A 23860-nucleotide genomic window follows, 5' to 3' on the forward strand; every position below is an offset into this window, starting at 1 on the left:
ATGGTTCCTTTTGAAGTTGGACGTTATTAGAACGTTCCTTCGTTGGTAGAAATTGGTAGAAATGGAATCGTTTTTTGGCACCTAACAAAACGGAATTAAAATTACTAGATGTCGGATTGCTAACCTTATGTGGCTACTCATTTGAATAAGAAATTGTCTGGACCTTATTTAAGAAAGGTATTATAGGAGTACAAAAAGATATTGAAAAAAGAAAATTGATTGAAGAAATTAATAAGGGATTAATTTGTTATTTAGTAAATTCGTATCAAACTGCAGGAAACTGTAAGGTTAGGTGTCTTGATAGAATGTCGGCAGAGGAATCTTCAAATTTGCGTTTAGGACCTGATCCTAATGTCACTTATCCGATACAAGTACAATATTGTGGAAACTGTTCTCTTCCCATCGAGGTAAGGCAATCTTGAATAATTGGTATCTGAAATTTATACTGTATGACAAAAAGTTAATACTTGGATTTTTTGAAAATGTAATTCCCATTTGCATCACAGTATTGTGAATATTATCCAGAATATGAAAAGTGTAAGCAGTGGCTAGAAAGGAATTTACCAACAGAATTTGAGAAAGTTAAATTAGGTAATTATAATTTCTATATTGTTATTCTAAATTGTAAGTTCTATTATCATACTATAAATTTTATTTACTTGTGAATAGTAGAAGACACTACTACAGAGGCAGGTGGAGGTGAAGATGAAAAGAAACGACAAAAACGTGGTGGTAAAGGCATGCTTAAGACAAAGAAAAAAGAAGATGTTCCAAAATTAGTGACCGTATCTAGAGCACCTAGAGGGAAAAAGAAATCTGTTACAGTTGTTACTGGTCTTAGCACTTTTGGTAATATAAAATACTTATTCATAACAATTCTTTTTTTTCTAAATAATTAAAACTGTAAAATTAAAACTTTATGCATATTAATTTACAGACATAGACCTAAAAGTAGCTGCAAAGTTTTTTGGTAGTAAATTTGCATGTGGATCTAGTGTAACAGGAGACGATGAAATAGTTATACAAGGGGATGTAAAAGATGACCTATTTGAAGTAATTCCAGAAAAGTGGCCACAAGTAAGAACAATAATTATTTTTTTGAATGATATTAACAATACACAATCTATGATATTTAACAAATTTTTAGATTGATGAAGATTCCATAGATGACCTGGGGGATCATAAAAGATAATGAGCAAACCGAAAGTTTATTTGCACAATGTATTTAATATTATATCATTTCCATTTCTGTTTAATATAAATAAAGTGTACATAAAGTATATAAAATTTTTAATTTTTAAGAAGTTTGTACAGTTAAAGTAGTAAAACCATGCTATCCTTCTTGTTCATCTTCACCTAAGAAATTTCCTACTACTTGAAGTAAAGAATTTACTTCATCATCGGTCAAACGGTCTTCGCTATCTTCTATAATCTAAAAAATATATATATACATAATTATATGTACTTTCAAATATTATATTTCTTATCGCACATTTTATATTACCAGTTGTATTTCAAGAGGTGTTTTAGGACACATATTTAAAAGAGTTAATTTCTCGCACTTTGTTAGTTTATAAGGTTCCAATGCTTGTAGTAGTCCTTTAATTTTTTCAGGAGTTTGCCTTTTACATGGAGTCTTTTCTAAATATCTTATAGTCTGATATGTTATACTTGCTAACTGATTTTGTTTCATGTTTTGTTTTTTATTTGATTTTATATTTTGCAGAATATTTAGAACCTCATAATTGCTTAAGTAAGCTGAACAATCCTTGAGCCTAACATAAAATTCATTCTGAAAGTTTTTAATAGCTACTCACTAAAACAATTATAAATACGAAAAGATAGTTACTCACACTTTCATATTAAATATTCAAACAATATTTAACTCTGATTCTCTCTTATATTTCCAAATTACAACTGCATCGTAAGGTTAGGTGCTTATATTCATCGATATTCTTCAGATATAAAATAATACAAAAATGTATTAAAATGCGTTAATAAATGTAATTTGCAATAATATTTATAATTAAAAAAACGAATATAATACAGTTTTTTTTTTTACTACAGAAACAAAATTTATTTACGAACCTCCTAGTTTACACGGCGTACAATTATCAAAACAACGCAGTGTATGAAAAACACTAGATTTGAATTTCGCGCTCAATAATTGTCAATGATTTCTTTATGCAATATGCAATCCCACATAATTGTCTTTATTTATATAATGCTTCGGAAAATACTTAGAATAATTTATATAAAATAACAAAATTAATTTCATAATACGATAAATATACTAATTTTTGTTTTTAATATTTCGATGGCTGCAATAAAAATTTTGGCATGTATAATTTCATAATAACATATACGAGCAATAAGAATAATAAACTAAGAATTCTTTGATGAAATCTTATCTAGAGAAACCAGTAGGATGTATAAAATCTTAATCATAGAGTTTTGAAATCGATTGAGAAGCCATTAAAAGAATATGTATATGTATTTATTATAATCTCATTTACAGAATGGTAGAATGCTAAATATGCGAAAATAACATTAGATTATTTGTTTCCAATGTAAGTGTTGTGTGTGTACATGACACGCGCTCAGGGACCACAGCTGACTATAGTTATATTTTAGATCTTGCAAGGCTGTATATTGGTAAGTTGTAGCCCCCATACGTTACTCGATAGTTATAAAGATAAAAAGCAAAATATGTTAATTATATTTACAGTGTTATTGATTAGTTACTATTATTTAACGCTTTCTGACATTTAGCGATTGAATATTACAATTTAATTAATAAAAGAAAACATAAAGAGAAATATATAATAGCATTACTTTGCCTTTATAATTTAATTGTTCATAATTTTAACATTCTAAATAAACATAAGATAAATTATAATTAACTATTTAGCGACTATTATCAAATTTTATTCTGGAAAATATTCAAAATATTTTATTTCAATTTTAAATATATTTTTTATTTCTTTTTATTAAATGATTTAATATGAAAATGATATTAATCGAAATACATATAAAATCTAATTTTAGCAACTCTAATTGCAAAATTATATTCATTTAAAACTTTACAATTTCCTTTAAATTTTACAGAATATAAAATAAAAGATATATATATATATTTTTTTTTTAATTTTATTATAAAATGTAGTACAAATTCAATTCCAAATATCAAACTTTATATAAAATTCTATCTACTATCAGTACAAAATACTTAAAAGTATATATACATATAATACATACAATGTAGGATTGAAATAAGAATACAATTTTCGTTAAAAATTTATACGAGACCCTTATTTTTATGCATTTATATGAAATTTGCGAGTGCAAAATTGCATTCTTAAATAGAATACATATGATATGAAAAGATATATAAAATATCCAACTAATACTTGGTAGGTAAAACAATTTTTTACCAAGGTCCTACTTTGTTAATTATATTCTCAGGAATATAAAAATCCGCAATCTACTCATTTTAAATCCCATCAAATTTTATGGTAAGCCTCATATTCGTTCACAAAACAATTTGAAGAAATTTTAAGCCGCGGGCCTCTAATACGATAGTCGCATACCTGTGAATGTTAACACGACCTCTGTACGGAATTGTCTGACATCTTGCAAAGGCAACTGTACGTTTGAGTGCGTACTCCGTAGTGTTTTGTATTTTGCGAGTATACATTACCATCAGTGTGGTGATTCCAGTTAATGATCGATGTGATTTATAAGGGTGAACAAAATGTAGATCGATGACTGAGGTTGATCAAGTCTTTGAAGAGGATCATCGTAGAATAAGACCGATACCGAACGGAAAATCCTACGGACCGCAACTTTTCTTACAACACGTATCGATCTCTCTCTCCGCAGGCAATGCATCTTCCTAGCCTGTCGTGCTATGTTTATAAACTGTTGACCTTGCTTGTTAAAGATCGGTGAAAGATTCTCGATCGCCGAGAAATTACGATCAACAATGGAAATCGTCGGCGACTACGAGTACAACACGAAAGATCTGATAGGCCACGGCGCATTCGCCGTCGTCTTCAGAGGTAGACATCGTAAAGTGAGTCTTCCTGTTTTTTCTCGATCACTGAAAATCGTGATCGTCAATGAAATTATAAAAAGGAGCGAATCAATGAAGCTTTGATCATAATTGAAGGCCACAGATAAAGAACATGATAAGCTTATTTGTTTTGATTTTATAATTTTGATGCTAGTTTCCTCTGTAAAACATGAAAAGTGTGATTTATTATGTTTCTCTCACGTGATCTTCAATTACATGTGTTGGTGATTACATGTGTTCCTTTTCGTTTTGTGGAAACCAGATTTCACCATCACAATTGAAGATGACAGAGAAAGAACATGATAAGTCTATTTGCATTGATTTTATAATTCTAATGTTACTTTTCTCTGTAAAACATGAAAAGTCTGATTTATTATGTTTTCTTCTGTGATCTGCAATTATTATATGTGTTGGTGATTGTATGTGGTCCTTTTTGTTTTGTAGAAACCAAATTTTGTAGTGGCAATCAAAAGTATCACCAAAAAAAGTTTGGCGAAATCACAGAATCTACTTGGGAAAGAAATCAAGATTCTGAAGGTTTGTAATTTGTGCTATTGCATTTATATTTTGAGAAACATTCAATGTTTGTATTTGACTTATATTATAAAAGAATTGCCTTTATTTAACTCATAAAGAAATATGATCTTTCTCATGTTATTCACCTGAAATAACAAATTTTAAAGTAATTGTAAAATACTTATATTTCTTAAACTAATTATTAATAAGAACAATAATATTTACTATAAGGAAGTTTGAATTTTTAAAAGTAATACATATATTTTTTAATAAGAATTATCTGTGGTTAAGAAATGGTTTAAATGTTTCATATTTCAATAACAACTGCGTAATGAGTTTGGTTGCTGACTAAAACATTATGTTTTAGGAACTAACAGAATTACATCATGAAAATGTTGTTGCATTATTGGACTGCAAGGTTAGTAGAATGAGAATTAGCACATAATACTTATGTTAGTAAGCATTAAATATCTTCAATTTCTTTGTAAATATTATATAATAGTATCGATATTGGTATAATTATGAACTTACTGTTTAGGAGTCTAATTATAATGTCTTCCTGGTTATGGAGTATTGTAATGGTGGGGATTTAGCTGATTATTTAAGTGGTATGTTTTTTATAAAAAAGAGTCTTATCAAAACATTGAAATGATATCTACAGAATCTAAAGATCAACTATATTTACTCTATTATTTCATTTTTCATTAATTAGCAAAAGGAACTCTTTCTGAAGATACTATCAGAGTATTTTTAAAGCAATTAGCAGGTGCAATGAAAGCACTACATGCCAAAGGTGTAGTTCACAGAGATCTTAAACCACAAAATATTTTACTCAGTCATAATTGTGGCAAGGCTTGTCCACAGCCACATCAAATAACATTAAAAATTGGCAAGTATTTATTTCTTTACTTCTTTAATATACATATTGTACCACATGAAAAAAAAGTTTACATTTATCTAAATTAAAGGGATAAGTAAAGAAAAAGGTTTCTAAATTATACTTTTCTGTTCCAGCGGATTTTGGGTTTGCTAGGTTCTTACAAGATGGTGTAATGGCTGCAACATTATGTGGTTCACCAATGTACATGGCGCCAGAAGTTATAATGTCACTTCAGTATGATGCGAAAGCAGATCTCTGGTCTTTAGGAACAATAGTTTTTCAATGTCTTACTGGGAAAGCTCCATTTCAAGCTCACACACCTCAGGCTTTAAAATTGTTTTATGAGAAAAATGCAAATCTTGGACCTAAGTATGTTGCAATATACTTATGTGCTTTTGCAGAAAAGAGAAGCTTATATTCATTTTCTTTTTTGTTTTAATTGCTTATATTTTAGAATCCCACCTGGAACTTCACCTGAGTTATCAGATCTTTTAATGGGCTTATTAAGACGTAATGCTAGAGATCGTATGCCTTTTGATGAATTCTTTGGACATCCTTTCCTTCAAGGTTCCAGGGAGAGCCCTAGTCCAGTTCCTGCTGAACTTCCTGCTTCTCCAGGAACATTAGCGATTCAAGAAGGAGCTACGGCTGTTACAAGATCAGAGCCAGAAACAACCAGTCCGTGTTCCAGCCCTGAAGATGACTTTGTGCTTGTGCCAAGTGATCTCAGTAGTGACACAGACAATAATCCCAACACACAACAAGTAAAGTACGTAATTTAATAACATCTTATACAAAGAATTTCTATTTATCTTTTATTTTATTTATTATTATATGTGTTTTTAATATTGTTATTAATTGATTAGATATATCAAACAAACTAGTAGAGAGGCAGTGAGTCCACCACGACCATGCTTTCTTCCCATTTCTGAACCAATTCCCGTTCCGTCTCAAAGAAGTATTGCACAACCATCATCTCCTTCTACAAATGTACGATCGGGAAGTAGTGTTATTCCTCGCTCGCAACCTATAAGTATGAAACGCAGTGTGGATACTCATAGGAGTCATGCTCCTGATATTGGCTCTCTTAGTCCACCCAGTGTTCAATTCGTCATTGGTACACCACCCAGTAGAAGGTATACTAATTTTTTATTGGTATAAATTATTTTATTTGTCGTATGTGTATCATCTTTTTTAACTGTGATTATTTCCAGATTAAGTGAAACACCTCCACCACCAAATACGTGGCAAGTTAGTCCTGTTGCAAGGCATTCACATACTTCCAGTGGGACGTCACCACTAAGGCGTTCGACTGGAAATAATAGTGCATCTTCGCCATTACTAACAGGACCGTTGGCAGTGTTAGGTTCTCCTACATCGAGAGCATTTCAGGATAATAACAACACATTGAGACATTCGCCAGTTATTCCTTTTGGTACAAGGGCTGTTACACTTCCTGAAATATCTGGTATGCATTTTATATCATTTGCAAATTGTTTGTACTACAGCGGGAGAAATATTTTATATTAAATTAGTTAATATCTTCACTCTTTTTCTTGGTACTATATTTACAGAAGCGGGTAGTTTCCAAAATCTCCTACCAGAAGTAAATCCTACGATAACAGATGATCGACCATTGACGTTCTTTGCACCTGAACTTCCAGAGGAGACACTTTTGGAACGAGAACACAACGAAATATTAGCGAAGTTAAACTTTGTTGTTGCATTATGCGAATGTGTATGTGAGGTAGCAAGAACAAGAGCAGGACCTTTAGGTGCGCCTTTAGGTGGTATTGAACAAGCAAGCACTGCTGCAACGAGGAGAAGAGCGGAACAAGTAATTTTGCTTGTTAGAGCTCTTCAGTGGCTTAGTTCTGGACTAAATCTTGCAACTCAACAACTTAACGCTGGTCGATTGCAGCCAACTACCACCGTTAAAGAAGGTAATTTTCATTTATTATAATTATGAATAATTATTGTATATTAAATATAATAATATATAAAGATGATTATATTTCAGTTGTGAATACAATGAACGAAAAATTCAGAACGTGCCTCTCAGAATGTAAACAGCTCAATAGTGCTGGACTTCTTCATCAGACAGGAGCTACAGCAGATAAAATTCTTTACAACCATGCCATCCAAATGGTAAGTATCTGGTAAATTTCCTTTACTTCCTTTTTTTTTTTTTTTTTTTGAAAACTAGGTAAAAATATACCTATGAAATAGATATATTTATGAAAAACTATATTTTTAACAGTGTCAGTCAGCAGCACTAGACGAATTGTTTGGCAACCCTGCAGAATGTTTTCAGCGGTATCACACAGCACAGATATTGCTCCATTCTTTATCGCAACATGTCAGCCACAGTCAGGATAGAGCCCTCCTTATTAAATGTAATTTATATAATTTTTTTATTGTAGAATATAATATTTATTGTAGAATATAAGAAAATATTCCTATTTTAAACGCGATATTTTAAATCAAAATATTAAAAGGTATATATTTTATTTTAGATAAAGATGCTGTTGAAAAACGCCTATACGTACTTCAACAACAAGGTTACATTTATGCAACCGATCCTACATAGCGCTTGTGAAAAATGGCAGCAGAGTGCAGCGACCCGCCCAATCCCGTACCGTGCTCGATATCTCTTTTCTGTAAGATATTCTGCCCTATTCTGTATAAAAACTGTTAATTCATTAATCATTAAGATCTTGCTACAAAGATGACATTGTAGAAAGAAGCAAATTTAAGATAACATATATAGTAACTTTGTTAGATCTTACACAGGATAGGGTAGATTACCCCGTGGAAGAGTACGAAAGTGATTCTGTACAAGTTTCTTTATATGATTTATTAATAATATGAACAATGAATTAAAATTATATATATAATATAGATATTATATTATATATATATATTGTAATGTACGTATGGTTGATTAACTTTATGACTAACCTTTATTTCATATCAAACAATAAACATGTGTATACTAATAGCATTGTGCGTTCAATGCAAGGCATGTTTCTTATTAAATAAGATTATAGTGATATAGTAACTGTTAAAAAAACAAGAGTAAAGTATTGTTTTCATTAGGTGATCTATATTAATGTTGTTTGCTACAGAAGTATCACCAAGTGTTTTATTTTTTCTTTTCATCCACAGCTGGTTCAATACTTGGTTTGTTATCCTTATAAATTGTGTAATTCAATGCTGTAGCAAGAGTAGTCCATGCTAAATATGGAATAGTCAACCAACCAGCAAGTGAATTCACATGATAAAAACACATACCCATTGCTACAGTACTTCCCCATAATAAAACAATTTCATACAAAGCCTAAAAGCATAAAAGGAGATAAATGGAAAGGTAATTAAAATCTGTGATATATTTATTTCTATCAAAATACCCATTTTATCTTGTGTAATCCAAAGAACAGTGGTGTCCAAGACCAATTTAGTATTAAATTAGTTCCGTAAATAGAAAGAGGTACTATTGCTTCTCTGAAACCACCACCATCTCTCCATACTAAATATGAAGAATACCCCATTGTGCAATAAAGGGTTGTCCATACTGGAGCAAATGCCCAGTTTGGTGGAGTCCAACATGGTCTTTTTAAAGACTGTTAAATATGATTTAAAACATTTATTATTTTATTAAAACTAACTTCATTTGAAAAGAATTTTAATGTAATCAATGGTCAAAAGTGAAGATACAGTGTACTATATTAAAAACGAATGAATTTCTCTTAGTATAAAACTGTAAAGATGTAAAGACGGAGTGCGTGAGCCACTTTAAAAAGCGATGTAGGGATAAAAAGAAAACGCTACATACAGGCCTCTTGTGTCTTTCTCTAATAACGCTTACAACAAATACGAAAGCGCAACATCGATCAACAGGCAGCGTAAATGTGTGTATCTTATTAGACAAGGACAGAAGAAGCCTCGATGCAACGTTTTTTTCCTATTCCTATATCGCATGTTCACACAATAATATATGATTCGCGTACTCTTAGATAAGAATCTCTATCTTACAATATTCTTTAAATTGCTGAATATATATGAGGTTTTTCAAGCATTTAATATAATAAAATAAAACGGAAAAATATATAATTTATTTAGAAATAAATTCTTATTTTAACCGAGTCAAAATTGAACATAATCAATTTTAATTAATAGATACAATAATCGGGACTTTTTTGTTATTTTATTACAAATAATATTCAAAACTAGTATTTGTTAGTATATTACAAAGTTTTATACCACTTTCTATGTATATTTATTCATAAATTAAATTTATTGGCTAAAATTTTCTGACTCTACGTTCCACTATTGGATTTGAGTAGTTCTAACGATTAATCGATTTAATTACCTCATACCAGGGTTTGATATTTTTTCTAGTGATATAACTTCCAGCCCATCCTCCTATATTTGGATAAATAACAGCTGCCACAACCGGCCAAGATATTTTTACAGGCATTTTACTTAGAAGGAAATATTATTTGACTATTTTTCAAAATACCTGAACATAGATTGCAGAGAGTAGAGAAAATGCGTTTATTACGTTTTGCGACTGACGTCTTTCTAGTGGTGTACTTACTGCTTACACTTACTTCGCAGAACTATCGGCACACCTACACACTTTTACTTGTTACATCCGTTATTACGTACATTGGTAACAATGATTACGATGAATTTAAATCGTCATGAATATATATGCAATGTAATGCAATTAATATTATAAATAAAATTACAACTATCATATAAAATCATATATTTCTCATACATGAGATAAAAACATATTATACACACATTTAATAAAAATAACGTACTAACAATAATGAATGCAAAAAAATAGTTTCATTACAGATAGAATATTTCATGATTTTTTACACAATAAATCGCTATTTTTTTTATAAAATTTGGAATGTTGGTATATGTATTCGCTATTAGATACGAGATTGTTTCATTTTATTGATTTTCTGGATCAATAGAAATATAAGCACAAATATACGTACATGATCATGTACACACGTATGATTGAAAATTTATTATTTTATTTAATATTAGGCGAGTTACATATTTTTATTTACATATATAATTTAATAAATATATTAAGAACAAAACAAATAAGTTTATATTACACAAATGTGCAAAATGTCATGCATGATAATTATAAGTGACTATTAGCTGTAACTAGCATAAGTATCCCATGAGTATACGGGTGTGTGCGTGAACATATATTATTCTAATTAAATTGTCATAATAGTACACATAACACGCACACATATAGGCGCATATGTACTCCTATATGAATATAACATTACGTGTGAGACCATTTTTCTTTTTCTCTGAGTACACGTACAAGGTATATTTATGTTTTGACGCAAACAAAATTTGTTTATACATCATTTCTGAGAGAAATAAATTTAAATTTCAATATGAATTTAAATGTTAGTAAGTATAAAATATAACATCCTCAAAGAACATTTTTTTAGAAGGTAGAATGTGAACAAATTTTTTACTAAATTGCTACATAAAATTAGTTTTAAAAGGGTATATTAATATACTTTAATTTTTTTTTTAAATTGACAGTAAATACGCGTAATTTTGTTGATATCTAGAAAAGTAAACTTGATATAGAAAGGCATACAAAAAGAATACTTCCAAATAATTCATTTCTACATTACAAGTTAGTACATATATTTTAAATGGGTCTTGTGTTAATGAGAGTGATAGAAAGACGACAATCCATGGAAGAATTTTCCAGTGTTTTCTTTACTTCTGGTTGGTATTCTTTAGTCAGAGTTAATCGATATATTTATTTTATTTGCATTTCTTTATTATAGTTCTGCCTGACATTTGCATTTTTTTTATTCATGAATATTCATTCCATATTTCATTAATCTTTTTATCATACTCGTCTCATTAAAAAGCTCTCGTTAATTTTATTTCACTCACATTTCTGAGCTTTCACTTCCTTTTCCCCATTTACTTCCTTTTTTCGTTCAGTTTTGGAGAAAAATACTCCAGCAAAGTGATATTTAACGCGTTCTCTTAGTTTTTGACGAATTACCATGGTAGTTGTTATTGTATTACCTAGGAACAATACCAAGAACATACCACTAAGGACTGGAACATGCCAAGTAGCTTCTGGATGGGATACTAATGTGTATAAGACATATGCATTGTATAACTGAAATACATATCCAACAAAAAGGAATGGCAATAAAAACGATAATCCACGCCACATCCATGAATGGAAACCTTCAATAGTAATATCCATATTATGCCTTTCACCTAATGCTTTCAATCGATACAAAACACCCCGCTGATAACAAAATTGCAGAGACTGTACTACACCTGCAAATAAAACATACTATATTTTATGTAAATAAAAGAAATTGTTGGATAAATTTTTGATAAATAACATACTGATGTAAACATTGAACCACATAAATTGTTGTCTAAATGCATACCATGGCCCTGTGTTAGGCCATACTAATAACAGACCAGATACTACAGTCGAAAAGAAATGGTGAAATCTCCACCAACCTTTTATTCTTGAACCATTTACTTTTAATATACTTTCCCTTATTGTCAATGTACAATAATACCAGACTAAAAGGAACATAAAACTAAGTTCCAAAGTTCTGCAACAGATATTACCAATAAGATATAAATATAATAAGTTATAAATATACTTTTTGTTTCAATACAAAATAAATAATATATATTACCTGACATTAGTTACCAAATTTAACATAGATAAAATAAAACCGATTACAGAAAGGATTAATTTAAATTTTTCATATTCATCTTTATATTTGAACCTGAAAGATAAATGAAATGTTCAAATATATGTCCTATAATGTTTTGTCTGTTAGATAAACGACTATTACAGTCATCCTTACTTATCATTTTTGTTTAAAATGGAAACATTAACATTGCCTAAAATAATTTGAAGATATGTGCCATTTGGTTTTGGTAATGTTTGTTCTATTTCATGTAACTGCTGTTTTCTTTTAGCCATCTCTTTGCTTAAACTTTTTTGTGCTTCGCTCGCATGTAACCTAAAATTAAATGAGAACATATTCAATTGTTTAAAGAAAATTAATTGAAAAAGTATATACGTATTAAAACAATTACTTACTGTTTCAATGATTTTGATATTATACTCATCCGGTATTTTTGGTGAGAAATTCCTTTCAAACATTTTGCTTGAAGTTCACTTACTTCCTCTAATTTTGCAAGATATTCTTTGTTCAATGCCTGTTAACAGAATTGAAATATTGATGTCGTTAAAACACTATTAATATTCAAAATACCTCACACAATATGGAGAAATATTGTTTGTTCCAAATGTATTGATTAAACAATGAACAGTAACGAAAAGAACAAAGAAATGTTTCGTGATAGTATTTAAAACACGTTTATGAATATATTTTCGAAAAAAGGGTTTTTAAATTTTAGGAAATATTATATATATAAGTATTTTTATGCACCGGTTGCGATTATGGATAAATAAAAAATACACTTAACCTCATAGAAAATGGTCCAACGTTTAAACCACCGACAACATCAGTACCCAGGATTAACAAAAAATTATCTTACTTCTAATTCCTTGTACTCTTGTGCTAGGTCGTTCCAATCTTTTAAACAGGATTCAACATCAGTATCCATCGCAGCAAAAAAAAAAAGGGACGATGGCCAACGAGTAACGACTCACTAAAGTTTCAGGTACGCAATGATTTGCGGTGTTCTTATAGACCTGAGTCAAGTACTTCCTCGTGTATCTAAGTAGCGAAGGAGAGCTCTGGAAACAGACTCTTATTAGTCGTGCTAATCTTCGAATATATGATGAATATGTATTTCATATTTAGCAAAGAGAATTTAAATTTTGCAATGTAATTTCAACTTCATCCAATATTAAAATTTATTTATTTTTTATTATTAATTTTATTTTCAATGCATATTTATTTGGAACATTTCTTTTTTCTAAAGCATTTTAACAAGTTTTATCTTCTAGATTTTTGCAAACCCAATGGAAGATTTTGGAGAACAGGTTTGATAACGCTCATTGGTTTCTATAAATAGAAGATTAAAAGTTTTAATATTGTATCAAAATATTTAATTAGATTTTTCCAATTTATATTTGAATAGTAAAAAAAGTTGACTTTTATGAAATTTTATTTTTATGAAACAATGAATTAAATATAATTATAATTGCTAAATTTTCTGAAATATATTTGAGTTATTTGTCAGTAAAATTGGGCATTTCGCTACTGTCCATCTTACATAATTCAAGTGATAATGATATCACATTCATTAATTATATTTAATACACAATTTAAATTTGACTACAGCAGGAATTACTTAAATAGTATTAGCATGGTGATGAAATCGACATATTTTTATTAATGTGAATAATTAAGAAACATATAACGAATGAATATTGAAAAATTTTGTAAGAAATAAAATTACAAATTTACATCTAATACATTCCATATATTTTATAATATTCTGTACATTTCGTATGTTAAGCTGTAAGTATATAGTGTATAGCTACAAGCAGAAAGAATTATATAGCTATTAAAATTAACAATATCTTCTGAAAATATTGGAAAATATTGCTTTTTCGATACATAATTCTAGATTATATTAAAATCAAATAAAGTTTCTTCCTTCTAATTAACAAATCATTAATAAAAACGTAGACGCAGATCATTTTTTCAAACTTTTTGAATATATGTTTACCTACGAAGGTTGCTGTTTATACTTTTAGTAGAGTAATTAGGCATTTATTAATTTGAACTCGTGTTTCAAATTTATCAATCATAAAATATCAGCTGATCGAGCTACTGTTCAGGTAAACTATCGGTAGAATCGCCATTTGCGAACAGTACCATACAGTCGGTGAATTTAACCCGCGTCCTGTTGTATCGTTGAACACGCGAATTTTTTCACGGTCGTTGACCAGACAGCTCCACCGATCTGCGAAGACAAAAGTGCTTTGCATTCTCTGGTAAACATGTTCCTTTATATTCATCGCACTTCATTTTGACTGTTCAACGTTGATCTTCTGACCCAACGCGTAAAAAGTATCACCTGCTTGGATGTTTCTTCATCCGTCGTGGAATACACGAATTTCAATGATAAGCATTTCTTTGGAGATGTTGATTAGTTTCAGAAATCAGTCAATGATTAAAATATAATAGAATTTTTAATAACAATAAATATAATTTTCTTTCACAAATTTTTTTCATGTATGATTACAACAGTATGTATAATTGTGGCATTGCATCGTTAAGTATGCCTGAATGAGGATTACATTTTAATCACTATCATGATGTTGTAACTAGTGCAAGATTTTAAATAGTTTTCAATTTGTATTAACATGTAAGATATACGTTACAAAACATGATAAGCGTATTGCTTCATAAAAAATTTCAAATGAGAAATTGACAAAAACACGAGCGCACCGTTTGAAATAAGATGAATTTTACCAGTGGCTTCTTTTTACAGTGGACCTATTTTGTTGTAGTATTCAAAAGTAGATATTCTGTCTAGATGGAAAGTATCGAATGCATTATTTATAAATGTTATCATCTTGTTCGAAGTCTTCTTACCTTATTTAATTTTACACATGTAGAATATCTTTCCTTCTTATTCATGTAAATTACGTTTTACTATGTTCTTAGATATATTGTACACTGCGTTTTCCTTAAAATAGTCATTTACAAGTCTTTAATAACAAATCAACACGTGAAATGATGAACTTTGCTACCGTTTTCATGTACTTCATAACATATTTGTTAACGTACACAAATATTTATTACTGATAAAAGCCAATTTTTTCACTAGTTATACGTTAAACATTTCTGAAATACTTAATGAAATTCTGAAATGTATTAAATATAGAAAATATTTTAAATTATTAAATTGTTGATTATTATTATGTATTAAAAGCAGATATAGTACATATAATAATCATGACTTAGTATAATAATACTAGTTATGAAATAGATATAATACATGATAGTATTATTAAATTTCTTCCTATAATGAAATTTTATATAGCTTATAATACTTTATTCTTGGAACCTCGCACGTGGTCCCCACTCCATGTAAGAAGTTTCAGCAGGAGATTTAAATATCTTCGAAACTGTTAAACAGTGTGTAGTAGTCGGGCGTTATGGGCTCGGGGTAACCACGATCAGACCGCGAGGAAGTATCAGTGTTTGCCAACATATGAAAAACTGATTAGTAGTGCCACTCAAAAAGGAGTTGTAATCACGCAACTCTATTTGAAATAATATTAACAGATTAGTTTCTATAAAAATAAAAAGATATATTAATATGATATTTTCAGACATGATTGTTTCACAATAATAAATATAAAAAGCTCAACGGCAATAATTAAAGACAAGTTTTAGTGAATGTAAAATTAGTGAATCTACAGAGAGTTAAAGAAATAATAGTGTTATATATAAAAATATTGTTCTATAATAAGCACAAAACTGTTTGATCTATTTATTGTTCTTAATTACTCGTTGTTATAGTTATAGTGATTGCCTCAATTTGAACTTAATTGATCATATATAAGAACCGGAAGTACGCATTAAGAAAGATATTACATTTACGTCAGTACACAACAAACGTGTGTGTTCTAATACCAACAACCTCTCGGTACCATCAAACTGTAATCACTTTAACACATACATAGCCTATATCATGTAAATTAATTTTGGATAAATATTAAGATAATAACAAAGTAACCGAAGAAGTATTACAAACAGCGATTTACATTAATTACTTGTTATTATGTTAATCTCAGCGACGCTGTAAATGATTTGAAAATAAGAACGTAGCAAATCACAAAATGAAGGAATTCTCGTGGATGAAAGTGGAAACCTGCAGCGCAGAGGTAAACGGCTTCTAGATAACGGTCATAGTAAACGGTATTCGATCTTCTTCTTCACATGTATACCAGTGTTTTGTAATCGGCGTGTAACTTCAATATTTTTCTCGAATTCCGCTCTCTTTACGATTCAATACTTTCCGTTATCGTACCTACTTCCGGTTACAACTGGAAACCGCAATAATTCAAAAATAAGTCAAGGTGCCCGGGAGAAAAGTACAACTGAAAAATATTTACCACAAGAGAATTATGATTGATCACGTTATCAGAAAAAATATACTAACTGGCGTTGATACAATGATCATAAAAACGATTCTGCTATCGCTTTAAATTGCCAACCAACGTTATCACCGGATTGATCTCGAGTTATTAAACATGACACCAGAGAAAGAAAAGAAGAGCTTCCTTAGTGCTGTTAAACGACTTCTATTTCAATGAAGTCATTTCTGAGATTTCAAAGAAAGAACGATTCGTCGGCAAAATAAAAGTTTTAAATTTAAGACTCAACAACGTGTGTTTAATGTAAAATATATAACACCCTAAAATAGTACCGTGTCAGCGGTAATCATCGTTTTTTCGTATTAACGGTAGCTAAGGAAGAATCATCGGTAAATTACGAAGATGAAATTTACGCAAAATGTTTTCAAAACCGGCAAATCTGTAAACGTATCCAATAAAGTTACCGCGTCGAAACAATGTGCATCTGGTTGCGACTGCACAGGCGCGTCGCAAGCATCGAAGATCGATGATCTCTCCGATATCTCGAAATCTACAGATGGCGCGAATCAGTCGAATATAGAGATCACCGAGAAATCGCGCCACAGAAATCTGGCTACTGTGGAGACAACAGCGACCAAAAATGTTCTACGGGAGGCACCAGAACCACGGGGAATTCCTATTTTTGGGACGCTTTTGTCATTCATTCTTTCTGGCGGCCCAAAAAGGCAACATGAATACGTTCATAGAAGACACAAGGAATTGGGTCCAGTTTATAGGGAACGTTTAGGACCAGTTACAGCAGTTTTCGTAAATTCAATCCATGAATATCGAAGAATTTTTAGACTAGAAGGTTTGGCGCCAAAACATTTCCTACCGGAAGCTTGGACACTTTACAACGAAATACGGAAATGTCGCCGCGGTTTACTGTTCATGTATAGTAACTTTAAGCATTTCTTTGGTTAAAAAATATCACAAAAATCATTTTTAATGTATAAATATGTACATCACAGATAAAACTCAGTTTTGATAATTATTGTACATACCACGTAGTATGGTGGTATGTTAAGAACGTAAATGAAGGAAATTCAAATTTTTTGGTTGAATTTTAAAATGAACATTTATATCTTGATAGGGATGGCCAGGAATGGATACATTTTCGTAAGATTTTAAATAAAGTAATGTTAGTACCAGATCCAACAAATTTAATGTTTGAGCCGTGTCAAGAGGTAGCCATTGAACTTAGACAGAAATGGCAAAAACAGATTAAGACTGATGCTATCATAGCGAACTTACAGGTTCAACTTTATCAATGGTCTATCGAGGGTAAAAATAACTTACTTTAATCGAAAATCCAAGGTAGAAAAGTATTTATAGAAGCTTGTTTTTTATTTTGCAGCAATGATGGCCACGTTAATGGGACCGTGTTGGCATTTTCATAAGGAACAGTTGTCTCGAGACTTCGAAATATTAGCGAAAGCGTTGCACAAAATATTCGAGTATTCAGCTAAATTATCCATTATACCAGCCAAACTAGCTATGAATTTACGCTTACCTGTTTGGAGGAAATTCATTGCATCTGTTGACACAGCTTTCGAAATTGTTCGAATACTAGTCCCGGAAATGATTAAATTAGGTGGCGACGGTTTGTTAAAGAAAATGATGGATGAAGGTATTCAAGCCGAAGACGCAATCTGCATCGTTACCGATTTCATTTTAGCAGCTGGTGATACGGTTAGCTCAACTGCAACCGACAGGATAATATTATTCATTTGAAATTTGAATTTAAAGATTAATAAGAATAGAATAAAGAAAAGAATTCAAGAAAAATTTAAATTTCAATATGATTCAGTTGTTACTTATTTTACATACATTGTTAGTACTTGAAAACTAATTTTATACTTTACGCTCAGACAGCGACCACCCTGCAATGGATATTGTTACTGTTGTGTAATCATCCCGAAAGGCAAGAGGAACTATTTGAACAATTGAAGGATCTTTCACAGAGAGATATATTGCGCATACCATTATTAAAAGGCGTAATCAAAGAATCTCTTCGACTATATCCTATAGCTCCATTTATATCTAGATATTTACCGGAAGACAGTGTGATTAGTAATTACTTTGTACCAAAAGGGGTAAATGAATTTATACTACATGTTACTTATAATAAACATATCGATAAATAATAAAAAAGGTATTTAAAAATCACGTGATATTTTATTGTAGGAGCTACTCGTATTATCACTTTATTCGAGTGGTCGCGATGCTGCGAATTTTTCGCAACCAAATGAGTTCCTTCCAGAAAGATGGATTAGAACGGAAAAAGGCACTTATCAAGGTGTAATGCATCCATATGGGAGTTTACCATTCGCCTTAGGCGTTAGAAGTTGCATTGGTCGAAAACTAGCAGAAATACAAATATCGCTTGCATTGGCAGAGGTACGAAAATAATGAACTTAAGACATGTTAAGATTTATTGAATTTATTTGATTTTATCTTAAAAATTACAGTTGATTAAATCATTCAAAATAGAATGTATAAATAAGGATCAGATTAAATTAATTTTACACTTGATATCTGTACCGTCGGAGCCGATGAAGTTAAAGCTACTGGAGAGAAACTAATAGATAATATATCGAAGTCAGATATCATTCAAGGAAAGTATTTTTATTTCCTATTTTTTATTTATTTTTTCCTCTGAAACAATGTGTTACCCATTTACATTTATATCGAATAAACTAAGATTGAAATATTTTCGTCATTATATATACATATATGTTTGTGTATGTACGCGCACGCATGTAATTATTTACAATTATCAGAATTTAAATATATATTTATAATTAAATGACACTTATATATTGTATATTTATACATCAATTCCATCTCTTAAAATATATTCACAATAAGCATGATCGAGGTATAGTATGAACCAAATGTTCGTTATATAAAAATCTCATTAAGTGCTTCTACTTAAAGAATGTTGATTAAAGAATGTTATGATTAAATCATAATTATAACAGTTGTTCACGCCATTGCTAGTAAATATCACAATTTCACAGGGTGTTTCGATGTGGATAGTATAATAAAGAATAACAAAACATTGTTATTCATTCTATATTTTTGATTTACTTCTCCATAAATTTAAGCATACCTAGTTTTAGAAACCGGATCGAAACACCTTGTAGATATGAAATTAATTCGTCATTAACGTTGGCACAAAACGCTGTTGATGATTTTTCTTATTTCGTCTAGAAATTCCTGAAAACTTTCAGTGGTAGAAAAATCTTGAAATGCTTGAACTCTTTCAGGCTTTGTCATCGGGGCTGTCAAAAACCTCTTCACGCAACAGGATTTCAGTTCGTGGCACGAATTCACTCTTGCCCAGTTCCACGCTTTACTGAAGTTTTTGTGATTTAACTGAGAAATAGTACTTTCTGTAAGAATATCTGATATATCAGCCATAAGAAATTTATCAGCCAATAGCACGGCATCTAGCAATGATTCGATAGTTCTGTTTTCGAAAGTTGCTCCATTAGCAGCTAACAATAATGTGTTAAGACCTTCTTTCGACGTGTTTCGTAATTTGACACGTTTCTTGCCCGATTCTGAAAAGTACCCTTCAAGCATGGCGGAAAATGCGTCCGATTTTTGACACAGCGTTTGCCTACAAGCGTCGACAGTCGTACCGTCGTCCAGTTCAAATGTAACCGTTGCAGGTTTGGGATGATTGTCATATACTCTTGGAAAATCAGTCGAAGCAGTGTCCGTGATTTGACACTTCTCTATAATCTCAGGTTGTATTTCAAGCGTGTTTGCTAGTCGACAAATTGACCAAATAGCGTTTTCGTGAAGAACATGTTCTTGGTCGGACAGAACGTCAAATATTAATTGAAGACCACCGTGATTGTTCAGTAGCGATTTTAGAACATATCGCGACTTGATTAGGAATGGTATCGAAACTGCGATAACCAATTTATGAGCTTCCTCTCCGCGAAGCAGTATAGACGTAAGTTCACCTACTGCTCCGCCGGTTTCTGCTAAAACACATAACTGTCTCATATACTGTTCCGAACCGTACAACGTTTCAGCTTCAAAAACGAAGCCTTGTTTTAGCAATGGCATTAAATACGCTCCATTCCTATATACAAAATTTTTTATTAAATAATATAAGTCTTATAACATGAGTGTTATTTTATTACTTACCTTATAATTCTAGTTAAAATTCTAGATGCTCTTGGATTTTTCGCGTGTCTAATGTAAGCTGATAACGCATTAATAGTTACGGGGTCGGCCAACCGATCAATTGGATCATTTGAATGACTTAATCGACTTAGTAATACTAATGTCCACACATTTGCATACTCCCACACATTCGAGGATTTAGTTTCCTTTCCCACATTCTGAGACTCTTCTATATCTATAGTTATTGATTTACAACTTTTTAATGACTCGACTTCTGCTTGGGGTTCTAAAAAATTAAGTGTAAGTTATTAGTCCCAAGTGTTTTCAAGATGATTTTATAACAATTATCACAAAGTACATGTATAAACTAATTTACCATCTTCTGTATCCATCATATCTGTATCACTACAAACTGGACTGTAATTATCCTCGGCATTTTCGTCATTTTCAATAGAATCATAAAAAGGTAATGGTGGTGTACTGGGAGGTGAAGAGGAAACACTAGTAGCACTTCCTGGACTCCAGTCATCTCGATAATAGTCTGAACTAAATCTATAAATGAACAAAGTTTTCATTTACATTTTCTATAATATAGACATAAATTAAATTTTACAAACATACCTTCCTAAATTTGTCTTATAGTATTTTAATTCCGTTTGTCTACTAGGAGGAGAATCACTTTCTCTTTTCTTTGAAACATTTGTTCTCTCATTAGATACATCTTCAGTTGCCATTTTTTTTAATCTAATAACCAAAACGTCAAGCAAACCATTTTTTACCATTATTGTAATGCTTGGATCATCATAAACAAATTGTGCTAAAGCATGTAATAACATGGGATGATATTTTTCATTCTCAGTATCTTTTAGTAAAGATAACATTAATTCTAAACCCGATGCCATCCTAATTCTCGCACGATTTACAGCTTCTCTACAGAATAAACATAAACTGACTAATGTTTCCTTAGATAATTCCAAATGATCTTTAATAAGGGCAACAAAACTTTCAATAGCACCAAAATTCCCTAAAATGGGACGACATTCTGCAATTTGGCAAAGATTGTACAAACACCTAATTGCCACTTTATTATTCATATCACAGCATTGCACAATACATTTATAACCCTGTATGTCTTTCTCTCCTCGTAACTGTTCTCCAACTCGTGGATCCAATGTGGCCAAAAAAGCACATATGGCTTTTAAACAGGTTTCTATTAGCTCCACATACTTTATATCTGTTTCTGATTTTTCTTTTGCCAATACTAATAAACATGTAATTCTAAATATTACTCCAGACTCTAAGATTTCTTCTCTACTACCTTCATATGTATTCCAAATATTCCTATAAAAAATATATACAAATTAATTAAAAATACCACCTAGTACACGGATATTATTTTTTGTTATATATATTCATTTTGTAATACCTTACTGCTCTGACAGCCATTAAGTATGTTTGCATATATGTATCTAATTGTAGAAGATTAATCAAAGCTTGGACTGCACCAGCTTCACATAATGATTTTGCATGCCAGTCACTTTCAGATAAATTCCCGATTAGTCTGCATGCACGGCAGTGTATAGTATTTTCCAGTTTGATATGTTTTATTATAGAAACTACACGACTTGCTATTTTAGAGCCTCTGACCTAGAAAAAAAATTTGTGCTGCATTATTACGAATAAGCAAATTCTATAGGAAAGATACTCTGTTTATAAGTATATAAAAGATAAATTTTATCAACTGATTTTAAAGATGAAAATAAATATATCTGTACCTTTTCCCTTGCATCTGAATTCATGCAAGCATTCGCTAAAATACTCAGTGTCACGTTTAGTATTTTTATATTATGATAATAATGAAGTAAATTTACTAAAATGCCTAATCCTCCATCTTTGGCAAATTGCTTATAGCATTTTGAATCATTTTTAAGACGTACTAAACATGACAAAATCCCGCCTTTTGACTCCAATTTTATGCATTTTACTAATTCTTGTAATATCGGGCCGTTTTGTCTCTCGTCCATAATAGGTATTTTTATAAATAACTGGAAAAATTGATGAAAATTCGTTAATTTTCTAAAAGAAACATAACCTCTAAATTGTACTGCCACCGAGGTTGACAGCTACACCCGTACAGCAACTTACAAAAATAAGTGAAAAAAGATTCAGTCTAATTAATAATTCTTCGTTATCAAAATATGTTTAGAAAAAGATTATAAAATACACATAAACATAATTTCATATCCAAATTTACAATTTTGTAAACATAATTAATTAATTATTTTATAGAATTATTTTTTTAAATATCCCGCTATTTGATTGCTTTTAAACACGCACACTGTAGCGCTACAATGCTTTCAGTGGAGTTAGTAGATATTAGATATATATTATACAGGAAGAGTGAGAAACATAATTGAAGTAATCGTGGAGCATATTAATGATTCGATAAGGTAGTTGATAAACATAATAATTAATAAAGTAACTATTAAATGCTATTAATAACAATTATATATATATTTAAATTTATTTAGAAGTATTTATTATCATCTGTTACTATATATACATATTATTTTTTAAATTTATTTAATGTTTAAGTGATTCCCTCATTTTAGTAATGGAAATGTTTTAAAATGAATTTAGAGAGTATATACATTATAATAAATACAATATTATAGTTTTAAAAAAATCGATTTATTATCAAAAAAATTATTTTTATTATTCATCTATATTTGAAATATACTTTAATAGAAATTTTATCAATATTGATTTCAAAATAAACCAAATGTTCGTTTCATTTTTGAAAATGGAATTACTTTCCCCTATATTTTATAGTTAAATTGCGAAGGTTTATGCAAATTTACATCTTTATAAGGAAACGAAATCTAGGTAGATATTTATGTGTCACTCTCTAAATATTATAATGAATACTTTACTTTTTGTATTGTGGATATTTTGTGCATTATGTGCTTTCTATTCATTCATATTATGCGCGTTTAAATTTCTTATAAATGTATATATATATACATAAACAACAATTCTAAATCATTACGTAAAGTTATCGTCA

At 30.3% G+C, this 23860-nt stretch overlaps 7 protein-coding genes across 12 annotated transcripts; 3 read left to right on the forward strand and 4 right to left on the reverse strand.

The window, feature by feature from the left end:
- The first annotated feature begins 17 nt into the window (after positions 1–17).
- LOC132904886 (density-regulated protein homolog) lies at positions 18–1294 on the forward strand. Its single transcript, XM_060955715.1, has 6 exons — positions 18–177; positions 256–407; positions 507–591; positions 670–849; positions 938–1077; positions 1148–1294. Exons 2-6 carry the CDS (start codon positions 306–308, stop codon positions 1190–1192), a joined length of 552 nt encoding a protein of 183 aa, XP_060811698.1. The 5' UTR covers positions 18–177; positions 256–305; the 3' UTR covers positions 1193–1294.
- Positions 1208–2012, reverse strand: LOC132904888 (DNA-directed RNA polymerase III subunit RPC9). The gene is made up of 3 exons (XM_060955718.1): positions 1854–2012; positions 1505–1775; positions 1208–1432 (listed from the first exon to the last, which is right to left on the reverse strand). Exons 1-3 carry the CDS (start codon positions 1859–1861, stop codon positions 1334–1336), a joined length of 378 nt encoding a protein of 125 aa, XP_060811701.1. The 5' UTR covers positions 1862–2012; the 3' UTR covers positions 1208–1333.
- Positions 2013–3605: 1593 nt separating this feature from the next.
- Positions 3606–8472, forward strand: LOC132904868 (serine/threonine-protein kinase unc-51). Of its 2 annotated transcripts, none has more exons than XM_060955666.1 (13): positions 3606–4075; positions 4520–4612; positions 4959–5009; positions 5130–5199; positions 5304–5480; positions 5606–5840; positions 5926–6240; positions 6338–6607; positions 6686–6939; positions 7046–7414; positions 7477–7619; positions 7732–7867; positions 7988–8472. In XM_060955666.1, the coding sequence occupies exons 1-13, from the start codon at positions 3986–3988 to the stop codon at positions 8059–8061; spliced, it is 2277 nt and encodes a 758-aa protein (XP_060811649.1). In that variant the 5' UTR covers positions 3606–3985; the 3' UTR covers positions 8062–8472. The 2 variants fall into 2 exon arrangements, with proteins under 2 accessions (XP_060811649.1, XP_060811650.1); XM_060955667.1 differs by having other exon boundaries at positions 7492–7619.
- An 83-nt stretch (positions 8473–8555) lies between these two features.
- On the reverse strand, positions 8556–10186 carry LOC132904887 (translocator protein). 2 transcript variants are annotated; one of them, XM_060955717.1, is made up of 4 exons: positions 10072–10186; positions 9844–9993; positions 8882–9094; positions 8556–8811 (listed from the first exon to the last, which is right to left on the reverse strand). In XM_060955717.1, the coding sequence occupies exons 2-4, from the start codon at positions 9949–9951 to the stop codon at positions 8617–8619; spliced, it is 516 nt and encodes a 171-aa protein (XP_060811700.1). In that variant the 5' UTR covers positions 9952–9993; positions 10072–10186; the 3' UTR covers positions 8556–8616. The 2 variants fall into 2 exon arrangements, with proteins under 2 accessions (XP_060811700.1, XP_060811699.1); XM_060955716.1 differs by having other exon boundaries at positions 9844–10078.
- Positions 10187–10508: 322 nt separating this feature from the next.
- Positions 10509–13298, reverse strand: LOC132904882 (transmembrane protein 120 homolog). 3 transcript variants are annotated; one of them, XM_060955704.1, is made up of 6 exons: positions 13086–13298; positions 12625–12743; positions 12386–12544; positions 12212–12304; positions 11907–12124; positions 10509–11834 (listed from the first exon to the last, which is right to left on the reverse strand). In XM_060955704.1, the coding sequence occupies exons 1-6, from the start codon at positions 13152–13154 to the stop codon at positions 11425–11427; spliced, it is 1068 nt and encodes a 355-aa protein (XP_060811687.1). In that variant the 5' UTR covers positions 13155–13298; the 3' UTR covers positions 10509–11424. The 3 variants fall into 3 exon arrangements, with proteins under 3 accessions (XP_060811687.1, XP_060811688.1, XP_060811689.1); XM_060955705.1 differs by having other exon boundaries at positions 12027–12124; positions 13086–13287; XM_060955706.1 differs by having other exon boundaries at positions 13014–13229.
- Positions 13299–15651: 2353 nt separating this feature from the next.
- LOC132904878 (cytochrome P450 315a1, mitochondrial) lies at positions 15652–19275 on the forward strand. Of its 2 annotated transcripts, none has more exons than XM_060955695.1 (6): positions 15652–17543; positions 17744–17934; positions 18008–18280; positions 18526–18746; positions 18838–19050; positions 19122–19275. In XM_060955695.1, the coding sequence occupies exons 1-6, from the start codon at positions 17014–17016 to the stop codon at positions 19233–19235; spliced, it is 1542 nt and encodes a 513-aa protein (XP_060811678.1). In that variant the 5' UTR covers positions 15652–17013; the 3' UTR covers positions 19236–19275. The 2 variants fall into 2 exon arrangements, with proteins under 2 accessions (XP_060811678.1, XP_060811677.1); XM_060955694.1 differs by having other exon boundaries at positions 15653–17543; positions 18008–18342; positions 18522–18746.
- On the reverse strand, positions 19276–22952 carry LOC132904867 (armadillo repeat-containing protein 5). The gene is made up of 6 exons (XM_060955665.1): positions 22572–22952; positions 22223–22443; positions 21418–22137; positions 21173–21348; positions 20818–21082; positions 19276–20752 (listed from the first exon to the last, which is right to left on the reverse strand). The coding sequence occupies exons 1-6, from the start codon at positions 22818–22820 to the stop codon at positions 19819–19821; spliced, it is 2565 nt and encodes an 854-aa protein (XP_060811648.1). The 5' UTR covers positions 22821–22952; the 3' UTR covers positions 19276–19818.
- Positions 22953–23860: the final 908 nt, after the last annotated feature.

This window comes from Bombus pascuorum, chromosome 3 (genome assembly GCF_905332965.1).
Source record: "Bombus pascuorum chromosome 3, iyBomPasc1.1, whole genome shotgun sequence".
Classification (NCBI taxonomy): domain Eukaryota; kingdom Metazoa; phylum Arthropoda; class Insecta; order Hymenoptera; family Apidae; genus Bombus; species Bombus pascuorum.

Coding starts and splice junctions, on each gene's coding strand:
- LOC132904867 (XM_060955665.1), bottom strand. CDS start 22,820: ATGGACGAGAGACAAAACGGCCCGATATTACAAGAATTAGTAAAATGC. Junction 22,444..22,571: donor ATTCAGATGCAAGGGAAAAG/GTACAGATATAT, acceptor TTTTTTTTCTAG/GTCAGAGGCTCTAAAATAGC. Junction 21,083..21,172: donor TATGATGGATACAGAAGATG/GTAAATTAGTTT, acceptor TTAATTTTTTAG/AACCCCAAGCAGAAGTCGAG.
- LOC132904887 (XM_060955717.1), bottom strand. CDS start 9,951: ATGCCTGTAAAAATATCTTGGCCGGTTGTGGCAGCTGTTATTTATCCA. Junction 9,095..9,843: donor ATATCAAACCCTGGTATGAG/GTAATTAAATCG, acceptor CATATTTAACAG/TCTTTAAAAAGACCATGTTG. Junction 8,812..8,881: donor GATTACACAAGATAAAATGG/GTATTTTGATAG, acceptor TTATGCTTTTAG/GCTTTGTATGAAATTGTTTT.
- LOC132904888 (XM_060955718.1), bottom strand. Junction 1,433..1,504: donor CACCTCTTGAAATACAACTG/GTAATATAAAAT, acceptor TATATTTTTTAG/ATTATAGAAGATAGCGAAGA.
- LOC132904868 (XM_060955666.1), top strand. CDS start 3,986: ATGGAAATCGTCGGCGACTACGAGTACAACACGAAAGATCTGATAGGC. Junction 7,620..7,731: donor ACAACCATGCCATCCAAATG/GTAAGTATCTGG, acceptor TATTTTTAACAG/TGTCAGTCAGCAGCACTAGA. Junction 7,868..7,987: donor TAGAGCCCTCCTTATTAAAT/GTAATTTATATA, acceptor ATTTTATTTTAG/ATAAAGATGCTGTTGAAAAA.
- LOC132904882 (XM_060955704.1), bottom strand. CDS start 13,154: ATGGATACTGATGTTGAATCCTGTTTAAAAGATTGGAACGACCTAGCA. Junction 12,125..12,211: donor AATTTGGTAACTAATGTCAG/GTAATATATATT, acceptor TATCTGTTGCAG/AACTTTGGAACTTAGTTTTA. Junction 11,835..11,906: donor GTGGTTCAATGTTTACATCA/GTATGTTATTTA, acceptor TTTTATTTGCAG/GTGTAGTACAGTCTCTGCAA.
- LOC132904886 (XM_060955715.1), top strand. CDS start 306: ATGTCGGCAGAGGAATCTTCAAATTTGCGTTTAGGACCTGATCCTAAT. Junction 592..669: donor ATTTGAGAAAGTTAAATTAG/GTAATTATAATT, acceptor ACTTGTGAATAG/TAGAAGACACTACTACAGAG. Junction 850..937: donor TACTGGTCTTAGCACTTTTG/GTAATATAAAAT, acceptor ATTAATTTACAG/ACATAGACCTAAAAGTAGCT.
- LOC132904878 (XM_060955694.1), top strand. CDS start 17,014: ATGAAATTTACGCAAAATGTTTTCAAAACCGGCAAATCTGTAAACGTA. Junction 17,935..18,007: donor TTATCAATGGTCTATCGAGG/GTAAAAATAACT, acceptor TTTATTTTGCAG/CAATGATGGCCACGTTAATG. Junction 18,343..18,521: donor TTTTAGCAGCTGGTGATACG/GTTAGCTCAACT, acceptor CTTTACGCTCAG/ACAGCGACCACCCTGCAATG.